This window comes from Betta splendens, chromosome 12, assembly GCF_900634795.4.
Source record: "Betta splendens chromosome 12, fBetSpl5.4, whole genome shotgun sequence".
Classification (NCBI taxonomy): domain Eukaryota; kingdom Metazoa; phylum Chordata; class Actinopteri; order Anabantiformes; family Osphronemidae; genus Betta; species Betta splendens.
This window is the reverse complement of record NC_040892.2, coordinates 7,308,918-7,324,770: the sequence shown is the minus strand read 5'-3', so window position 1 is coordinate 7,324,770 and position 15,853 is coordinate 7,308,918. Positions and strand designations below refer to the sequence as shown.

At 41.6% G+C, this 15,853-nt stretch overlaps 1 protein-coding gene across 1 annotated transcript in view; it reads left to right on the top strand.

Annotated features, from left to right (window-relative positions):
• The window catches only part of col27a1a (collagen, type XXVII, alpha 1a), a 47,836-nt gene extending 32,555 nt beyond the window's left edge, over nt 1-15,281 (top strand). The window contains exons 23-61 of the mRNA XM_029169499.3: nt 911-964; nt 1,050-1,094; nt 1,169-1,222; nt 1,309-1,362; nt 2,241-2,294; nt 2,865-2,918; nt 5,196-5,249; nt 5,459-5,503; nt 5,901-5,945; nt 6,033-6,086; nt 7,280-7,333; nt 7,486-7,539; nt 7,627-7,680; nt 7,774-7,827; nt 7,919-8,026; nt 8,130-8,183; nt 8,284-8,391; nt 8,512-8,565; nt 8,664-8,717; nt 8,843-8,899; nt 9,000-9,053; nt 9,137-9,190; nt 9,280-9,333; nt 9,516-9,569; nt 9,663-9,770; nt 9,980-10,087; nt 10,251-10,358; nt 10,443-10,496; nt 11,059-11,121; nt 11,209-11,262; nt 11,348-11,383; nt 11,512-11,529; nt 11,614-11,649; nt 11,734-11,760; nt 11,876-11,926; nt 12,016-12,184; nt 12,260-12,369; nt 12,498-12,716; nt 12,837-15,281. Coding sequence (XP_029025332.1) covers nt 911-964; nt 1,050-1,094; nt 1,169-1,222; nt 1,309-1,362; nt 2,241-2,294; nt 2,865-2,918; nt 5,196-5,249; nt 5,459-5,503; nt 5,901-5,945; nt 6,033-6,086; nt 7,280-7,333; nt 7,486-7,539; nt 7,627-7,680; nt 7,774-7,827; nt 7,919-8,026; nt 8,130-8,183; nt 8,284-8,391; nt 8,512-8,565; nt 8,664-8,717; nt 8,843-8,899; nt 9,000-9,053; nt 9,137-9,190; nt 9,280-9,333; nt 9,516-9,569; nt 9,663-9,770; nt 9,980-10,087; nt 10,251-10,358; nt 10,443-10,496; nt 11,059-11,121; nt 11,209-11,262; nt 11,348-11,383; nt 11,512-11,529; nt 11,614-11,649; nt 11,734-11,760; nt 11,876-11,926; nt 12,016-12,184; nt 12,260-12,369; nt 12,498-12,716; nt 12,837-12,983 — 2,688 coding nt within the window. The 3' untranslated portion in view covers nt 12,984-15,281. The remainder of the gene's footprint in view (nt 1-910; nt 965-1,049; nt 1,095-1,168; nt 1,223-1,308; nt 1,363-2,240; nt 2,295-2,864; nt 2,919-5,195; nt 5,250-5,458; nt 5,504-5,900; nt 5,946-6,032; nt 6,087-7,279; nt 7,334-7,485; nt 7,540-7,626; nt 7,681-7,773; nt 7,828-7,918; nt 8,027-8,129; nt 8,184-8,283; nt 8,392-8,511; nt 8,566-8,663; nt 8,718-8,842; nt 8,900-8,999; nt 9,054-9,136; nt 9,191-9,279; nt 9,334-9,515; nt 9,570-9,662; nt 9,771-9,979; nt 10,088-10,250; nt 10,359-10,442; nt 10,497-11,058; nt 11,122-11,208; nt 11,263-11,347; nt 11,384-11,511; nt 11,530-11,613; nt 11,650-11,733; nt 11,761-11,875; nt 11,927-12,015; nt 12,185-12,259; nt 12,370-12,497; nt 12,717-12,836) is intronic.
• Nucleotides 15,282-15,853: the final 572 nt, after the last annotated feature.

Genomic DNA, 15,853 nt, shown 5'->3' with positions numbered 1-15,853 from the left:
TTGGATAAACACCTGGTGTTAACTGGCTGATGGAGCAGATGCAAAAAAACAGAGAAGAATGAACTATTCATGATAATAAGACTCATCTGTATTTATAGCTTTGGGCAGGACAGTATGAAATATGATACATAATAATGGGGCAAAAAGCTATACTAGTTCATAAATTAGGTGGATCCATTGGAGATAATATATTAATATCAATTAATATGATTCTGGCTCATTTCTGGATGAAGGCCTGCATGCAATTCCAAACACTGACCACCAGAGGGAGTGTTTATAGGTGGCAGGATTTACAGCTTCTATAAATGCTAAAAGATGTTTGTTTAGTCATACAGTCGTATACTATATATGTTATTTCTTTAGCAGTGTCTTTAATCCTTTTCCTATTGAGTATTCCTGTCATCACGTGTTTGTATTGTATCATTTATGTCGTCCTATACTGCCTAACACCATGAATATTGTCAGTTGCTTATCATCCTCCACTGTTCTTTTTTTGTTTTGGAGTCAAGCTCAGTCTTAGCTCATATGATCCTGTGAAACCCACTAACATTTTGGAGTACAACTCTGGAATTGTTGAGTATTAGCAGTTTGGCTTAGACAAGTGTGACCCAGAATTACTGCTGCCCTTAGGCCCAGTCATTAAACCCAGGGTTTGGCGTTTTTGGAGAGCAACATTACAGTCCTTGCACCTATTCACATCCTGACAAAATGTTCTGCCAGCATTACCTGCTCCCGCACCACAGGCCACAGCAGCAGCATGTCCTGTCAGCAGCGCACCCGCCCTCTCTTCAAACCTTCATCTCACAGGAAGCAGATCCTTTATTTTCATTGCGATGTGGTTGTGAATGTTAATGATGCATTAAAAGGCAAGTTATTCGTTATTTATCGGTCTCTGCTCTGTTCTTTTCAGGGTAGAATGGGAAGGAAAGGTTTCCCTGGGAAGGTTGGGCCAGAGGGAGTCACGGTGCGTGAAGACAATACTTACATTTGACAGAAACTACAGAAAGGTTTGAAATAAACAAATGAAAGTAATTCAAGTGTCTTTGCAGGGGGAACTTGGTGTCGCAGGAAAAGTTGGGCCCATGGGAGAAAGAGTAAGAAATCCTACCTTTGCAACTTCAAGGAATGAAAGAACTAGTAAATCCAACATAGAGTCTCTGTGTTTCAGGGCTTGGTGGGTTTCATCGGACCAGTGGGAGAGGCTGGACTGGCAGGAGAGAAGGTAAAGTGCAGGTCTATTTATTGTGAGTTTTTACAAATCTTCACAAGGAGGCTTTAAAGACTAAATGCTTTGTTTGTTATTGTTAGGGGGATAGAGGAGAGATGGGCCTTCCCGGGCCTCCTGGAGAAAAGGGATCTACGGTAAGTAAGAAAGAAGTGAAGCAATTTGAGTTTGATTAAGGGTAAAATGTTAAAAAGCTTAAATATGAGCTTTCTGGTCGTGTCATTTAAAAATTGTCCATAAAACATGGTCGTCTCAAACTAAACAGTGTCTGTTATTCCCAAGGGAATATTCTGATGTACAGGATTGCTGCATGTTCAGGCCAAAACATGGGCCAATGGGAAAATGAGGCTCATGATGCCATGCATCAATTACAGCTGTGTTTTCTGAGCAGTGGTCGGACACTTGGCAAAAAGCTGCAGGTGGAAAAAAGTCCCGAACACAGAGCGTGATTGTTGGTCGAAAGTAGACGCCGTTTGTTACCTAAGAGATAACTAGGATTTCTCTGTGAGCAGCGTGTTTCCAATGAAGGAATGCAGGATCACAGCAAATAACAGACGTTCATCTGCGTGTCGCCTTGTTCTCGCTGCTCTGTCAAACACAACAAGTGTGTGTCTGTCATGTTGCGTCTTTATCTGATACGGGCCCATCTAATGTATATAACTGCCTGGAGTGGATAAGAATTCATGTAGTCATCATTCTTGCTGAAACAGAGGGGTTTTTTTTGCTGGCTGACGTCCAGCTAGCTGGATTTCTCCTAGGACCTAACCACACACACATGCACACGCTTATGAGGACGTTCTCTGTTGGCCCGTTTTCTCGGCTGCAAAACAGAAACAGATCCTCTGGAAAGGAGTGCATCATGCAAACAGGGGCGAGCTGACCAGCCGACGTCTATAGCTACTCACACGGGGCTGGCGCTGCAGGAACTCATGGAAGCGCTGCATAATGCTTGCAGACCAAAGCCTTTACTGCTGATGTGAATAATACTCCATTACTGTGTGTATCTATGCAATAGGGTCACCCAGGGACACCAGGCGAGACCGGGCCTACTGGGCCAACAGGAAGACCAGTAAGTCTCTCATTCAATGTACGATTTGCGTGACTTCATTGTTTTCAACCCTAAACTCTAAGAGCAAGTCTGATAGGATAGTGCTAATAATATAAAATAATATAATAATATGCCAAACTATTCCATGCAGCGGATCAGCGCGCCCACCTTGTGCTCATGATGGTGATGCGTCGCTGCAGCATTGCGAGAGCTCGCAGACCTCCTGCTGAACCCACATTTACCCCCCTGTCAGTCAAAAGCCCAACACCTAGAACCAATTAGAAGGCGCCCCTGGCCTCCGCTTCCCCTCGCTGTGTCCTTGCTATTGGTGGAAGGGACGGGGGCCACTAAGCCACCAAAATAAACATAAATATAGGGCTCTGGGGTGCAGTGGGATAGGAAACCATAGCAGGGGCTTTAATGGGTGTGAGTGACAGATCTAACAACAAAGCCCACAGTGTGTTCCCGAGGTCAGGCTGCTCCTTCAGGGTCAAGAAGCACGGAGCTCTGTGCTCTGTCACTGAACTATTGTTTCATATCTCTTTTTCCTTCTTCGTTCACCCCCGTTTTTCTTCTTCGTGTGTTCCTTAGGGCCCCTCTGGAGCATCGGGGCCAGCCGGCACCAGGGGACCCAAAGGCCTGCGGGTAAGTCTCACCATTCTCCTTCGTGTACTGTACTGTAGGTGTTGATGGGTGGAACCGCGCCACGGCCCAGGACCTCGACAGCCTCGACATGCTCGACTCGAAGCGTGCGCCCGTGTGCGTCGCCGCTTTGATGTATTTGTTTATGTGCTGTTGTGCGTTTATAGGAGCCATGTGGCGCTGCAGTTTGTGATCCACTGGAAAAACATTAGTGGCTGAACATAATGAAGTGATAGGAAACTGCCTCTGGTGTCATGTGTGGTTAATGGACATAGGAGATTGTGTAACACATTCTAGAGAAAGAAGTCAGACGTCATTTCAACGGGCTCACATTTGTAAATCAAACACTCCCTATAGGAACAAAGGCTACTGCTTATAGCTTATTTGTCATGGAAAATGTGACCTGACTATTCTCAAAGCTACTTGTGGCATTTGGCGAACTGGGGGAACAGGATTTATGGCTGGATCCGGATTAGCAGAGGTTTATATAAGCTCTCTTCAAGTTTTTCATTTGTTCTGGCTTTGCAGAGGCTCCAAACCCATATAACATCATTCGCTAAAACCAAAACAGAAATATAAAGTTACCTTTTAGTTTAAATCCTTTTTAAATCACTTAATATGTAAAATCCAGATCACCCCAGCACTACATCCATCATGTGTTCTGTACCTGAGTGCACTGAGCGTACATCGCTGGATCCTGTACAGTATGTTGGTGACACTCGTGCAGTAGCCATAGCCATGGTTTCTGGTTCTGAGGACTAGAAAGTGGGATAAGATCGCAAAAGCCGCGGAGAACGCACTGTGATTTGACAAAGTCTCATGCCTCAAGCTGTGTTTTCCATTAATTCCAATGTCAGCAGCTTCTCACTGCTGTAAATCTGCCCAATGTCAGAATAGGCTCTTGTTATGATAGTTCAAGCCTAGAAACCTGAGACAGTCCGAGACATGGTTCTGACAGGCATAAATGAGCGTGACTACAGATTCGCACTCCTTTAACATCAACATCATGAGCTGCTTCAAATGCGACGCAAGGGCTATGTCTATCACCTGAACACAGCCAGTCTGCAAATGTCTAGACTCTGGTGCAATAAATAAACACAGTAGAGCGGATTAATTTAAGAGGCTGTCAAAATGAATACAACATGAAAACAGGCATCTTAAAAGAAGTAACCGTTCAAAATGAGGCTATAGAACTAAAAGCTTTTCGAGAGGCTTTAACATCAAAGCTCAGAGCCTTAATGAGATGAAACAGCTTTTGACATCACCACTGTAGTCTCTGTTTTTAATTCAAATCTGTAAAGCATACTTAAACTCTCACCTTCAAATCCTCTATCTAATGTTTTCCATATTTAAGAGCGTATTAATCTCATAATGCCTGTCTCCGTGCAGCTGTACTTTTTACAGGGCTGGTTTAAATAGCTCATCAAAGCTTGATTGCTTTGAATTTGTGCTCATTTTCTGCCTTTGTTCAAAAGGGGTCAGATACAAATAATGTGCTGTAGCTCACTATAATTAATTATCCTTGGAGCGTACTATTTGAGTGTCCTCTGAAATAATGATGATGAAATAAATTCTACACTTTGGCTAATCAGGCTACGCAAACGTAACCAGTGGGCAGCACGTACCCCAGACAGGAATGTTAATGAGCGCTGCTCATCCAGTTCTGCGTCTAATAGGCTTATAGCACCTCAGCTAGCAGCGGTCGCCTCCGGCCAAACTCCTGCTGTGCCCACTTATCAAGCGCTCACAGAACAAGGCGTCCAGCCTCAGAATAATTAATGATTCTGTGAAAATCATAGTTTGCTTGTTAATTTATTGACCCGTGGTCGACTGTTGCACAAGCATCGTTCTCGGCACAGATCTGAAACTTGGCAGAGTGCAGGTGCACAGCAGATGGACCGCATTGGTCCATTGCCTGCTTTCTATTTATTATCACTGCTCACTGGACTATCAGGCCATTAGCTACTTCAGATTGATCGCATTTGACAGTTGCACACATGTAATCTATACTGTCAGACTGTCTGTTTTGTGCACGTGCCCAGACCTTGAAACGAAGCAGGTAGTAGAGCAGAAGGTTTCACCAGAATGAACACGTTTCATGCACATACATCACTAAATCTAAACATTGTAGTTTAAATTCACAGTAGTCTTCATATTGTCTTTAGGGGACACATTCTTGGTGATATACTGTGCAGTGATGTTTGTTTACAGCATGTTGGGTTTGTCTGGCTGTGTTACAGTGACCTCTGTTGGTGAAGTGACAGCTGTCTTGTGTTTCAGGGAGCGAGGGGGCCTGACGGTCCAACAGGAGAGATGGGGTTAGAGGGCAAGAAGGTAAGAAATCCAATTGGATAGAATGCATTGGTTCGAATTTTTCTTGTTAACATTTGAAACTAAAAACGTTCAGCCCTACATATGCCTCGACCAAATGTTGGCACCAAAATAGGAAACCACATTTCTTCCTCATCCACTCAGGAGACCAGCAGTACAGTTTACTGTAGTACTGATTGTAAACACACAGCCTCCCTCTCTTCTCTCCACAGGGTCTCGATGGTCCTCCAGGAAAAATAGGTTTCCCTGGTCCACAGGTAAAACATTCAGGCAGTTGTCTGGTATTTTTACTTTTCTGCTCCTTCCTCTCATATATTTTCTGCTGCTTATGTTGCTCTGGAGGGACGAGACATCATACTGATTTAGTAGAGGCCTGTTTGATACGGTAGCGGTAAACCAAAGGCACGGCGTCAGACAGTGTCCTTGGCTTAGGGTTTCTCCAGAATGGGACACAGAATTGCATGAAAGTTATTTTGCATGGTTAATTAGTGACACACATGTTCTCAATCTGCAGTTAAGCTCTATTTATCAGTCAAAGTCAGGTTTGTTGGCCAAAAATACACAGTCTTTACCTTCCTGGTCCTGGGCTGTACAGTTAAATCCTCCATCTCCATCTTTCTGTGAGTGATTTACTTTTTGATCCTGTGCTTCCAGGGAAAGATCGGCGATGCGGGCGAAACTGGACCTAAAGGTTTTGTTGTAAGTTGACGCTGATCATATCTAGTCTATAGAGATTTTTACTGCTGAAGAGGTTCTATTCTAATCCTGATTACTCGTCTGTTCCAGGGCGTTCCAGGACCTTCGGGACCCCCAGGGGACAAGGGAATAGCAGGCGTACCGGTACGAACCTCCAGACATCTCGCCATCATTTCCCATCATGCTCTACATCAGTACATGCTTGATACTGTACCTCTAGATTTATGATGCACTTCACACCTCAGCTGAGTTCTCCTACACTCTCACTTCTCCATCTTTTAGCTTTTCTTCTCCTACTTGCGTCCTTATAAGTTTTAATAGATTCCCTTTGGCAACAAACAACTGCCTGCTTTCTCTGCCCAGCTCTGGTAGCTCTAGAATATCAGAACCAGCGCATGATTTACAAGATATATTTTACTACTTTTTAAAATTTATTTGCCTGTATTACACATTTCCTCTACAGTAGCCAGAGAATTGTCTCACTCTTCACACATCTGCTCCAACTGACAGCAGACTGAAGGGCAAATGTGCTACGAGGTTTTTTTATAGTAGTGGTTAAATTCTGCATCTGCGGGGAAAATAACTGTGATTATTGTCTTAATGGATCAGCCCATTACTGTAAAAGATTTGATGTTCTTGGTGTGGTTTTGTTTAATGAGCAGTAAAAGTGGCACAAACAGAAATAAAAGATATTGAATGTGAAACCTTGCATGTAGGGTGAATTTAGCTCAGATTAGAGACACACATCTACAGTATTTGCATGGAGCAAATAAAGGCAAACTAATAGCTGATACAATGTGCTGCATTTGGCAGATGGTTTTATGCCCACAATAGAAAAGAAAGCTATAATGGAGTAGTGGAGAATGAATTAATTTCATTTTACAGTAAGTACAATGAATTTTTCAATTCCTCTTTTAGCTCCTAATCAGTATCCATCTCTGTTGCACAGCTGTTTTCAGTAATAGACAAATCAGTTCTGAGCTCTGCTGTTAAATTTCTTTGGGCTTGATACCAGCACTATGATTTAAAGGCCACACAGGTGACTTCACTTACTGTTATTGTTTGGATCCAATGCAAGTCATTTTGGGAGCAACCATCATTCATGTGAGCAGGGATTAAGAAGTTTTCGTGGCAGTGAATCAGGGACTTTCAAGCACTGTTAGCGACACGCTGCGTTTCAGGGCCAACTTGTGTTCAGGTCTGCTAATTTATTTATATGACGTTTGTCGTTCCACAACCAACATTATTTCGAGACTTGCCATATTTTGGACTTACGTGACATCTAATGTTGCTTAGCTTGAAATCTCAATGCCATGCATTTCTGCTGTCACCTACAGGGACCAACTGGGGCACCAGGAACTGTGGGACTGTTGGGAGAGATTGGTCAAATGGTGAGAAACACTCTGAGACAGATGGATGCACATATAATCGCTTGTATTCATTCATGGTATTAAGAATTGTTATTGATGCTACTGTATGTAATGCACAACAAACCAGTTCATTTTATAAGTTTTTCACTTTCAATTTCTACTAATTACTTAAGGGGCCTCCAGGCAAAGTGGGGGAACCAGGACTACCAGGGGAACCTGGAGAGAAGGTGAGTGTTTCACTCAGATGTATGTATAAGTAAATGAAATAAATTTACAATATAATACAATTTATTAATTGTGTGTGTGTGTGTCAGGGAGCCCTTGGACCTGCTGGAAACATCGGAGAGCAGGGACTAATAGGACAGAGGGTATGTCTCACCGTTAAACTAAAGTTTTTCATTGCTAAAGTAAAGTTAGTGTTCAATGGATTAAGCCATGGATCCTTCCATATGTGCTGATAGGGAGAGCCAGGCTTAGAGGGAGAGGCTGGTCCAGCTGGTCCAGATGGAACAAAGGTAAGATTTTACCCAAAAGGTTCCTTTTTTATTAGAGTGTAAAATCTAACCACAGATGCATTTAATGCACTTTGTTCATTTATATGTTTAGGGTGATAAAGGCGATTTGGGTCAGGAGGGTGAAAAAGGAGAAAAAGGTGAACTTGGACTAAAGGGAAAAGAGGGCCAACTTGGAAGTCCGGGGCTCACTGGCGTCAGAGTATGTTCCCAGCATTTTGACTTATAGTCGTACAACATGTGAATGACGTTAATAGACCAGAGTTAACCTTGAGCTGTTTCTTGTCTTTGTTTTGTCTTTGTAGGGTCCAGAAGGGAAACCTGGTAAAATCGGGGAAAGAGGAAAACTAGGGCCAAAGGTATTCATCTGTAAAATCTTTGATTAGTTAGTGAATAACCTAATAAATCCCCCAACAAATTGACCTGTGATTGTGTAACATATTCTTTATGTATTGTAAGGGTGCCAAAGGCCATCAAGGTCACCTTGGAGAGACCGGAACGGTTGGGAAGACAGGGCCACCAGGCTTTGTTGGTCCAAAGGGGTCCAGAGGAACTATTGGACACGTGGTAAAGTGGAATAGTAATGATATACATATTTTTCACTTTTGAAATCACAAGATCTTTAGACAATAATACGTTAAAACGTCATCTATTGTTCTATATTATAAAGAGTGTCATTATCTTTAGGGGGCTCCAGGGCGAATGGGTCAACAAGGGGAACCTGGTCTGTCAGGTTATGAGGTACAGTAATATATGTGTGTGCATGAGTCTATAAAACACAAGTTTTACTTTTGGCATAGATAATTTACGTGACACAATTTCTGATCTGTTCCTTGTAGGGTCATCAGGGTCCACAGGGCCCCATTGGGCCTCCAGGACCAAAAGGTGAAAAGGTACTTCCATTCACTTTTATGTGTATCACATTGTTTTATATTACACAAATGTAGAGATTGTAGACTTTTATTTAACACACCAGAAATAAACATAAAGAGTTTTCACTTTTCTGAATCTTCTGCAGGGTGAACAGGGGGACGATGGGAAAGTAGAAGGGCCTCCTGGTCGTCTAGGTGACATTGTAAGTCACACCTGACTTACTTGTTTCTTCTTTTTAATGTTTGGATTCTGTAAAAGTCTGATTATCTTTTTGCTCTCTGATGTATTCATTGTTTTACCAGGGTCCTCCAGGTGACAGAGGGGAGAGAGGGGAACCAGGAGATCCAGGCTATAAAGTATAGATCCCACATACAGTATTTATAATAAAATTACTTACACTACAGGGTTTGAATGTCAATATTGTGATCAACTTTCTCAGGGCCAAGTTGGTCTGGACGGAGAGAGAGGTAGACCTGGAGCTCCTGGACTACCCGTGAGTGTGATCTCTTGAGACAACTCCATCATTACATTGACCACAAATAATTTGTTGTTAGCTTTCATTGACATTAGTAACAATTTTAGGGAGAGCCCGGACCTCGAGGGCAACAGGGACCAAAAGGGGCCAAAGGAGATCAAGTAAGTATGTCAAAAATAAATCATACAGAGTTCATGAGGCTTGGTTATTTCTGGCTAGAGAATGACTGTAGCTGAAATGTTGATCACTTGCTGGTGTATTCTTTCTTCACTGGGTGTTTGAAAAGTCTCACACCTTGAAACTGAGGACAACTATTGTCATCTTTCTCTTTCTCTTTATTAAGGGTCAAAAAGGCAAAAAAGGTCACACAGGACAAAAAGGAACCAGAGGCTCAGAGGCAAGTGGTTGACTGTCCATTCATCCACAGTTGCTTTAATGATATTATCAGCTCTTAAGCGCTTTTTACTCAACTTAAAATTGGGTTTTGCAGGGTGGTGGTGGCGCTTCTGGTCCCAGAGGTGTGGTAGGCCGGGAGGGACAGGAGGGTGTTCCTGGCATGGATGGTGTGCCAGGGAAGGATGGCAGCAAAGGCATGCCGGTGAGGCAAAACAAAAGGTTTTAATAAGTTTGCCAGTTAATTAATTGTTCATTTGAAAGTTTACTGTGTCTAAATTTAAAACAATGTCTCATCTACTGGAGAGCACCAGTGCATTACCTGAGTACTTGTTGTCGTCAACAGACAAGCTCAGGCTGTCAAAGTTCAAGAATAATTTTTTATCATACTGTATTTTCTTGATATGTATTCAGGGAGAGCATGGTGACGATGGAGAGGCTGGACTACATGGCAAATCTGGCTCTCGTGGGAAAACCGGAGCTCCAGGACTCCCAGGAGATCAGGGAGGCATTGGACCAAAGGTATGAGTGAATGGAGGGTTGCTATATTATGCTTTCAATACACAGCATAAAACAGTTACAAAACAATACAAAACATAAAACAGTTAAAATGACATACTAGCGGGTAAATAATTATCTAACATGAGTCTTTAATCAGCCATCATCTATCTATTCATCCTTCCAGGGAGAGCGGGGTCTTCCAGGTCAAAGTGGAGCTGCTGGAAAGAAAGGCTTCAGAGGAGGAATGGGGATGCCAGGGTCACAGGGAGACCGAGGACCCAAAGGACAGCCTGTGAGCAAGAAAACTTAAACATGCTTAATATATATATCATCATGTTTGTTTTGGTTTTGATGTCTTTGTTAAATTCCATTCCAGGGTGACATAGGGGAACCAGGTTTTCCAGGGATTCTGGGAGTATTTGGACCTAAGGTATTTACTGTACTGCATCCGCTTGTACAGCGTATGTACTTAACATACACAAAACTGAACCTGCATTCATCTCTTATAATATTTCTGCTTGCACGATTTATCAGACTAGTCGTAACAAATCACAGTTCACCAAATGTGAGCTTCACCGCTGCCACACAAGTCTCATTGAAAACACACATGCTCATAAACAAGTGTTGACTGAATTCGTACATCTTCATCTTCTACGTCTCTAGTTCATCACTGCAGCTCACGTTGAAGCAAGCCAGCAACTTTTCTCTTTCTTCCCCGTCAATGATCTGTTCCTAATAATTCCAGTGCTACACTCACACGATGTAGGAATGATGTTAAATCAACAAAGATGATATATGACACATGCATACAATGTGGTCTATATGTGACTTCAGAAAGTGGCACTACAACAGTCAGAAGAACTGTCTTCAACATGAAAACAAATAGTGTTGTCAGATCAGCTCTATTTAAAGTTTAGATGTAGCTGTTATTGTGGTAAAAGCTATTTCACTCACAGGGAGTATGTATAAAGCTTTATCATTGATGTTTCCAGGGCCCTCCAGGAGACTTTGGGCCAAAGGGCATTCGGGGACCAAAGGGGCCACAGGGCACGATGGTAAGCATAATAATGTCCTAGAAAACACTGATCACATGCACTGAAAACTCTATTTCATGTTTTCTTTCTACTGCATTTCTGCAACAGGGCAGAGGAGGAGTAACTGGCCCTGTGGGAATTATTGGCCCCAGTGGAAGTGCAGTATGTATAATACAGATAAATATAATGTTCAACATTTTAATCTTGTCTTGTTCAGTTCTTGACTGACTGGTTCATGTCCTCACAGGGTCCTAGAGGAGAGAAGGGCAATCGTGGAGAGACTGTGAGTCTTCCCGACCTCTTACCAAAGCATTACTATTCCATTATTCACTCCATGCTTACTTTATGTTGTTTACTGTGTGAAAAGCATATTTGAAGTCTGATCAAATGTCTTTTGTCCCTTTTGAACAGGGATTACAAGGACCAAGGGTATGTTTGCATAGCATTGTCATTTCATTTTGTTATGATAACATAAAAATCCTCAAGTGTTAATTTTGTTTTGTTGATTTTTAGGGATCCCCTGGACCTCGTGGACCCCCTGGACCTCCGGTAAGTTCATTTATGGTATTAAACGAATGTCAAACACATGTCATTTTGTATTTCAGTTGCTAAATCTGTTTATCTGCCCTTTAGGGTCCCCCGAGTATCCCTTCAAAATTTGTAAGACATACTTTGTTTGTTTCTATTAAATTCAGTCACAACTAAATCTTTGCAATAGACTAAATATATTAGTACTGGCCGTAAAAGATAATTTATTTGTGGGGGGGTTTTCCAGAAAGAAGATGGTCTTATATTTGTGGAATCACACACCTCACTCAGGACTGAGGTTAGTGAGTTCATCATATATTTATATTTCTGCATTCTGGTTTAAATTTTTTGCAGCTGTACAGATGTGACTTTTTGTCTGTTGTCCAGAATAAGCCAGTAATGGACCTGCCGATGCTGGACCAGGGTGCAGAGATCTTTAAAACCCTCCACTACCTCAGTAACCTGATCCAGAGCCTGAAGAACCCTCTGGGCACACAGGACAACCCTGCCCGCATCTGCAGGGACCTGCACAGCTGTGAACAGAAGCTAAATGATGGTGAGTGTCGTTTTATTTCAACTCTAATTATATGTGTAGTTGTTAATTAATGTCAGTTGTGTTCGCATTTCCAAGGCACTTACTGGATTGACCCCAACCTGGGCTGCTCATCAGACCCAATAGAAGTCTCTTGCAACTTTACTGGAGGTGGACAGACTTGCCTGAAACCAATAACAGTGTCCAAGGTATTTAAAATCATAATAACATGCATAATGGTCAGCAATTCTGCAAAATTAGTTCAGTTTAGAGACTTATAAATATTAGACACACAAACAAATTCTTTAACTAGTACATTTTCTGCCCGTGTGAGCAGCCAACAGTCAGCGTCGGCCATGTCCAGATGAACTTTCTGCATCTGCTGAGCTCAGAGGCCGTGCAGCACATCATCATTCACTGCCTGAACGTCACGGTTTGGAGGCCGACTGAGCATCGGCCGGCTGACCAAGGGTCTGTGAGATTCAAAGCCTGGAGTGGGGATGTTTTCGAAGTGGGAGGAGAACTCGAGCCAGAGGTCACAGAGGACTCCTGCTGGGTAGGACCATGTCGTCATCCTGCTTTATTCAGCTGACAGCTTTTAATGTTTGAAATCTGTGGCTATAATCTTGTCGTTAACGTTTTGGACTAAACAATTTCTTTTCTCTGTGGTGTTTAGGTAAAAGATGGCCGCTGGCACCAAACTCATTTTGTGTTCCACTCATTCGACCCCACCCTTCTCCCTGTGGTCGACATCTACAACCTCCCGAACACCACACCTGGCTCGCATTACCATCTAGAAGTAGGTCCTGTGTGCTTCCTGTGAGGACTGCAGTGTGCGGGTCCTCTGGGCATAGAGAGATGAATCATCACCCCTGGAGGAAAGCTTCATGCAGGCGTGGATGAGAAGCAGTCTGCTCCAATCCAAGCAGATACACTCTCCAAGTGAGCACAAGGGCCCCCGAACCTCCAAACAGATCCCGCTTCACTCTGCCAAACCCCCAGTAGACTGCAGACACAGAGGAAGGAAGCAAGGGCTGGGGGAACAATGAAGAGCTGAGGAGGAGCACGGGGAGTCCCTGCACTAATAGCTTCTCAGTCAGGCGAAAGCTTCTTTAAGCTCTTCGAGGATCTCCACGCGTTCACCTGCTTGGTGAAAAATGGCTCAGGGCCACAAAATCTCTCTGGAACATTGCTGAGTAAAGGGAGACCAAGGCCAAGTCAGTCAGCGAACACTATAGTAACTTATTTTTGTAACTGTATACTGTAACTGTATACTATTTGTACTTTTTGGAAATAACAGGAATACAATAATGTAATAAGAGAAGAATTGAAGTAATTGGGATCACCTAAATGTACATATATACGTATTCTTATTATTAACTTTTATACATGTATATCTTATGTAAAAAATAATCTTCAAGTGCAATAGAAAATGAGAAGATAATTGGACGTCTACGGAAGGACTTTTCAGGGGTGCCATTTTGATTTGTCTCTGGTATTCATCTCCTTGTGTTCTTGCCCATGTGAATCTTTCCAGAGGCAGGTCTATTCAGCCACAGAAATCAAATCTGTATTTGAATTGATAGATAAAGCTCATGGCTTCCACTTTTTTTTCTAATGTGGACAATTATCCATTTCATGTTGAATTATGACTAAAAAGCCACAAACTAATGCACAAAAAAGAGTCAATGCATATAATACTTTTTTCTATACTTATTTCTCATGCGTTATTGAACCAGATGCCACTGATTGTAAATGTGGATGTGGAGGTTAGAGGTCAAATGACATAAATAAGGAAGGAGTACGGAGCTCAAGTTCTTAGTAGTGTTAATTAATTAATTTTACTGCAACTGTGGAGTTTAAAATCAGGCGTGATTTGCTTACCTAAATACTAACTAAAAAACTAGGAGGGTAGATGTTATATATAAACAGCACATCATGAGATGGTGTCAGGTGTCTCCTCTTCTACCCTTCTGGCAGAAAGTAGACAGTCTAGGGGTACAAGTAACTCTTGGAGGAGGTCTGAGCCACAGAAGAGACGGGAGTGGGTCCAGTAATGAAAATCAAACCCCCATCTTTAATCCCAGCCTTTTGTTAATGCATGGTGCTCAGTGAATTGTCTAAGGTGCTAAGTATAGTGCTGTAATTACACCACTTTGCTCAACTATTCTGAAGTTTATAGTGCATGCTTGTTTAGTTTAATTATTAAAATTTGCCTAAAATTCATAGTCATGGCTTCCATAATGCACTACAGCAATACTTTTCCATCCAGAAATATATAGTTTAGCCATCTGCCCTTTAAAGTTGTCTTTAGTCCCAGGCAAAATATCCTAGAGATAACTTCAAATACTGAAAACAACATTGTTTGTTTCGTTTCCAGTATAAATCACAGATATTGTATTTAGTATTTCTAAGAATAAAATCTTAATTTTCTCTGTACAAAGCCCCCTACAGCTGTGATGTGATGCTGATGTAATAATTCTAGTATTAAAACTAGTGGAAATAGTGTTAATTAAATAAAGGTTTCTTTTTGTAGCTAGACACAAGTGTGTATAATTGTGCAAACCTTGCTGTATACAGTGGATCCCCTCTTTCTAATTTAATGTTATTTAATGTTTTAACATGCTTACCAACTGAGCAATAGTCTATTGACTGAAGCAATACTACTCTTTCTGACATCTTTATATCAGTTTGCCCAACTGGTCTTGGAGATATTTTATGTGTAAATTTGGGGCTCCAGAGGACAAATTTATTGCAATGTTAATTATCTTTTATTTTTTTAATTTTTGTTACTTTAGTTTCTGAAGTATTTCCTTTGATAATCAACCATGTACTGTACCAGGACTCTGTGCTATACTATAATTTGTGTTTTACGGAATTATGCAAGTATGTGAAAATTGTTTCCTTTTTGTAAATCTGTTATAGACATTAAAAGCTAAGAATACCTCACATTCTAGTCAACACAGAGAAAGGGTTATCTCTTGCCTTTTCAGTTAAACACAGTAAAATACAGTACGTCATCAAACTCTGAACAAGACCATTTCTGGTGCTTACATTCTTTATCTGTCTATTCTTTAATCATTGTTCAGTGTCCATTCGTTCAATAAATACTTTCAATTCCTTTGTGGATTATTATTTGTCAACTGGTTAAAATACTATCAAACGAGTAACATACAATGCCTGGTTCATTTAATGTGTTTAAAATGACTTTCATTTATCATAAACATAAGTAAGAGCTAATGGTTTGGACTAGAGACATATCTTCAGTTGATTCTACTTCTGCTGATACTACTGCCACTACTCAGATGCACCACGGTATTTATACCACAAGGTGTCGCTGTTGTCATTTGGATTCACGTGTGGCCAAGCAAGTTGTTTGCAGTTGAAACTAATCTTTACTGATTCTTGCTGGGCGACAAAATGCACAGGTTACAGTCGTAACTGCAGACTGCATTTGTGATATATGTATATATATTTTGGGCCTTGTAATTCTACACCACCAGGCAACACACCCATCATCCTGCTTGCCACACACATGCAAATTATGTTCATGTAGTCTATACTCTTCAAGTCTTAATGAGACGTCTATGAGAAAAACAAAAAAACACACGCCCGTTTAAGATTTAGCCACGAAACGTCTTTAATCTGTTTATTTCTAAAAAATATGCAGGGACAGTAACAACATACTAGCTG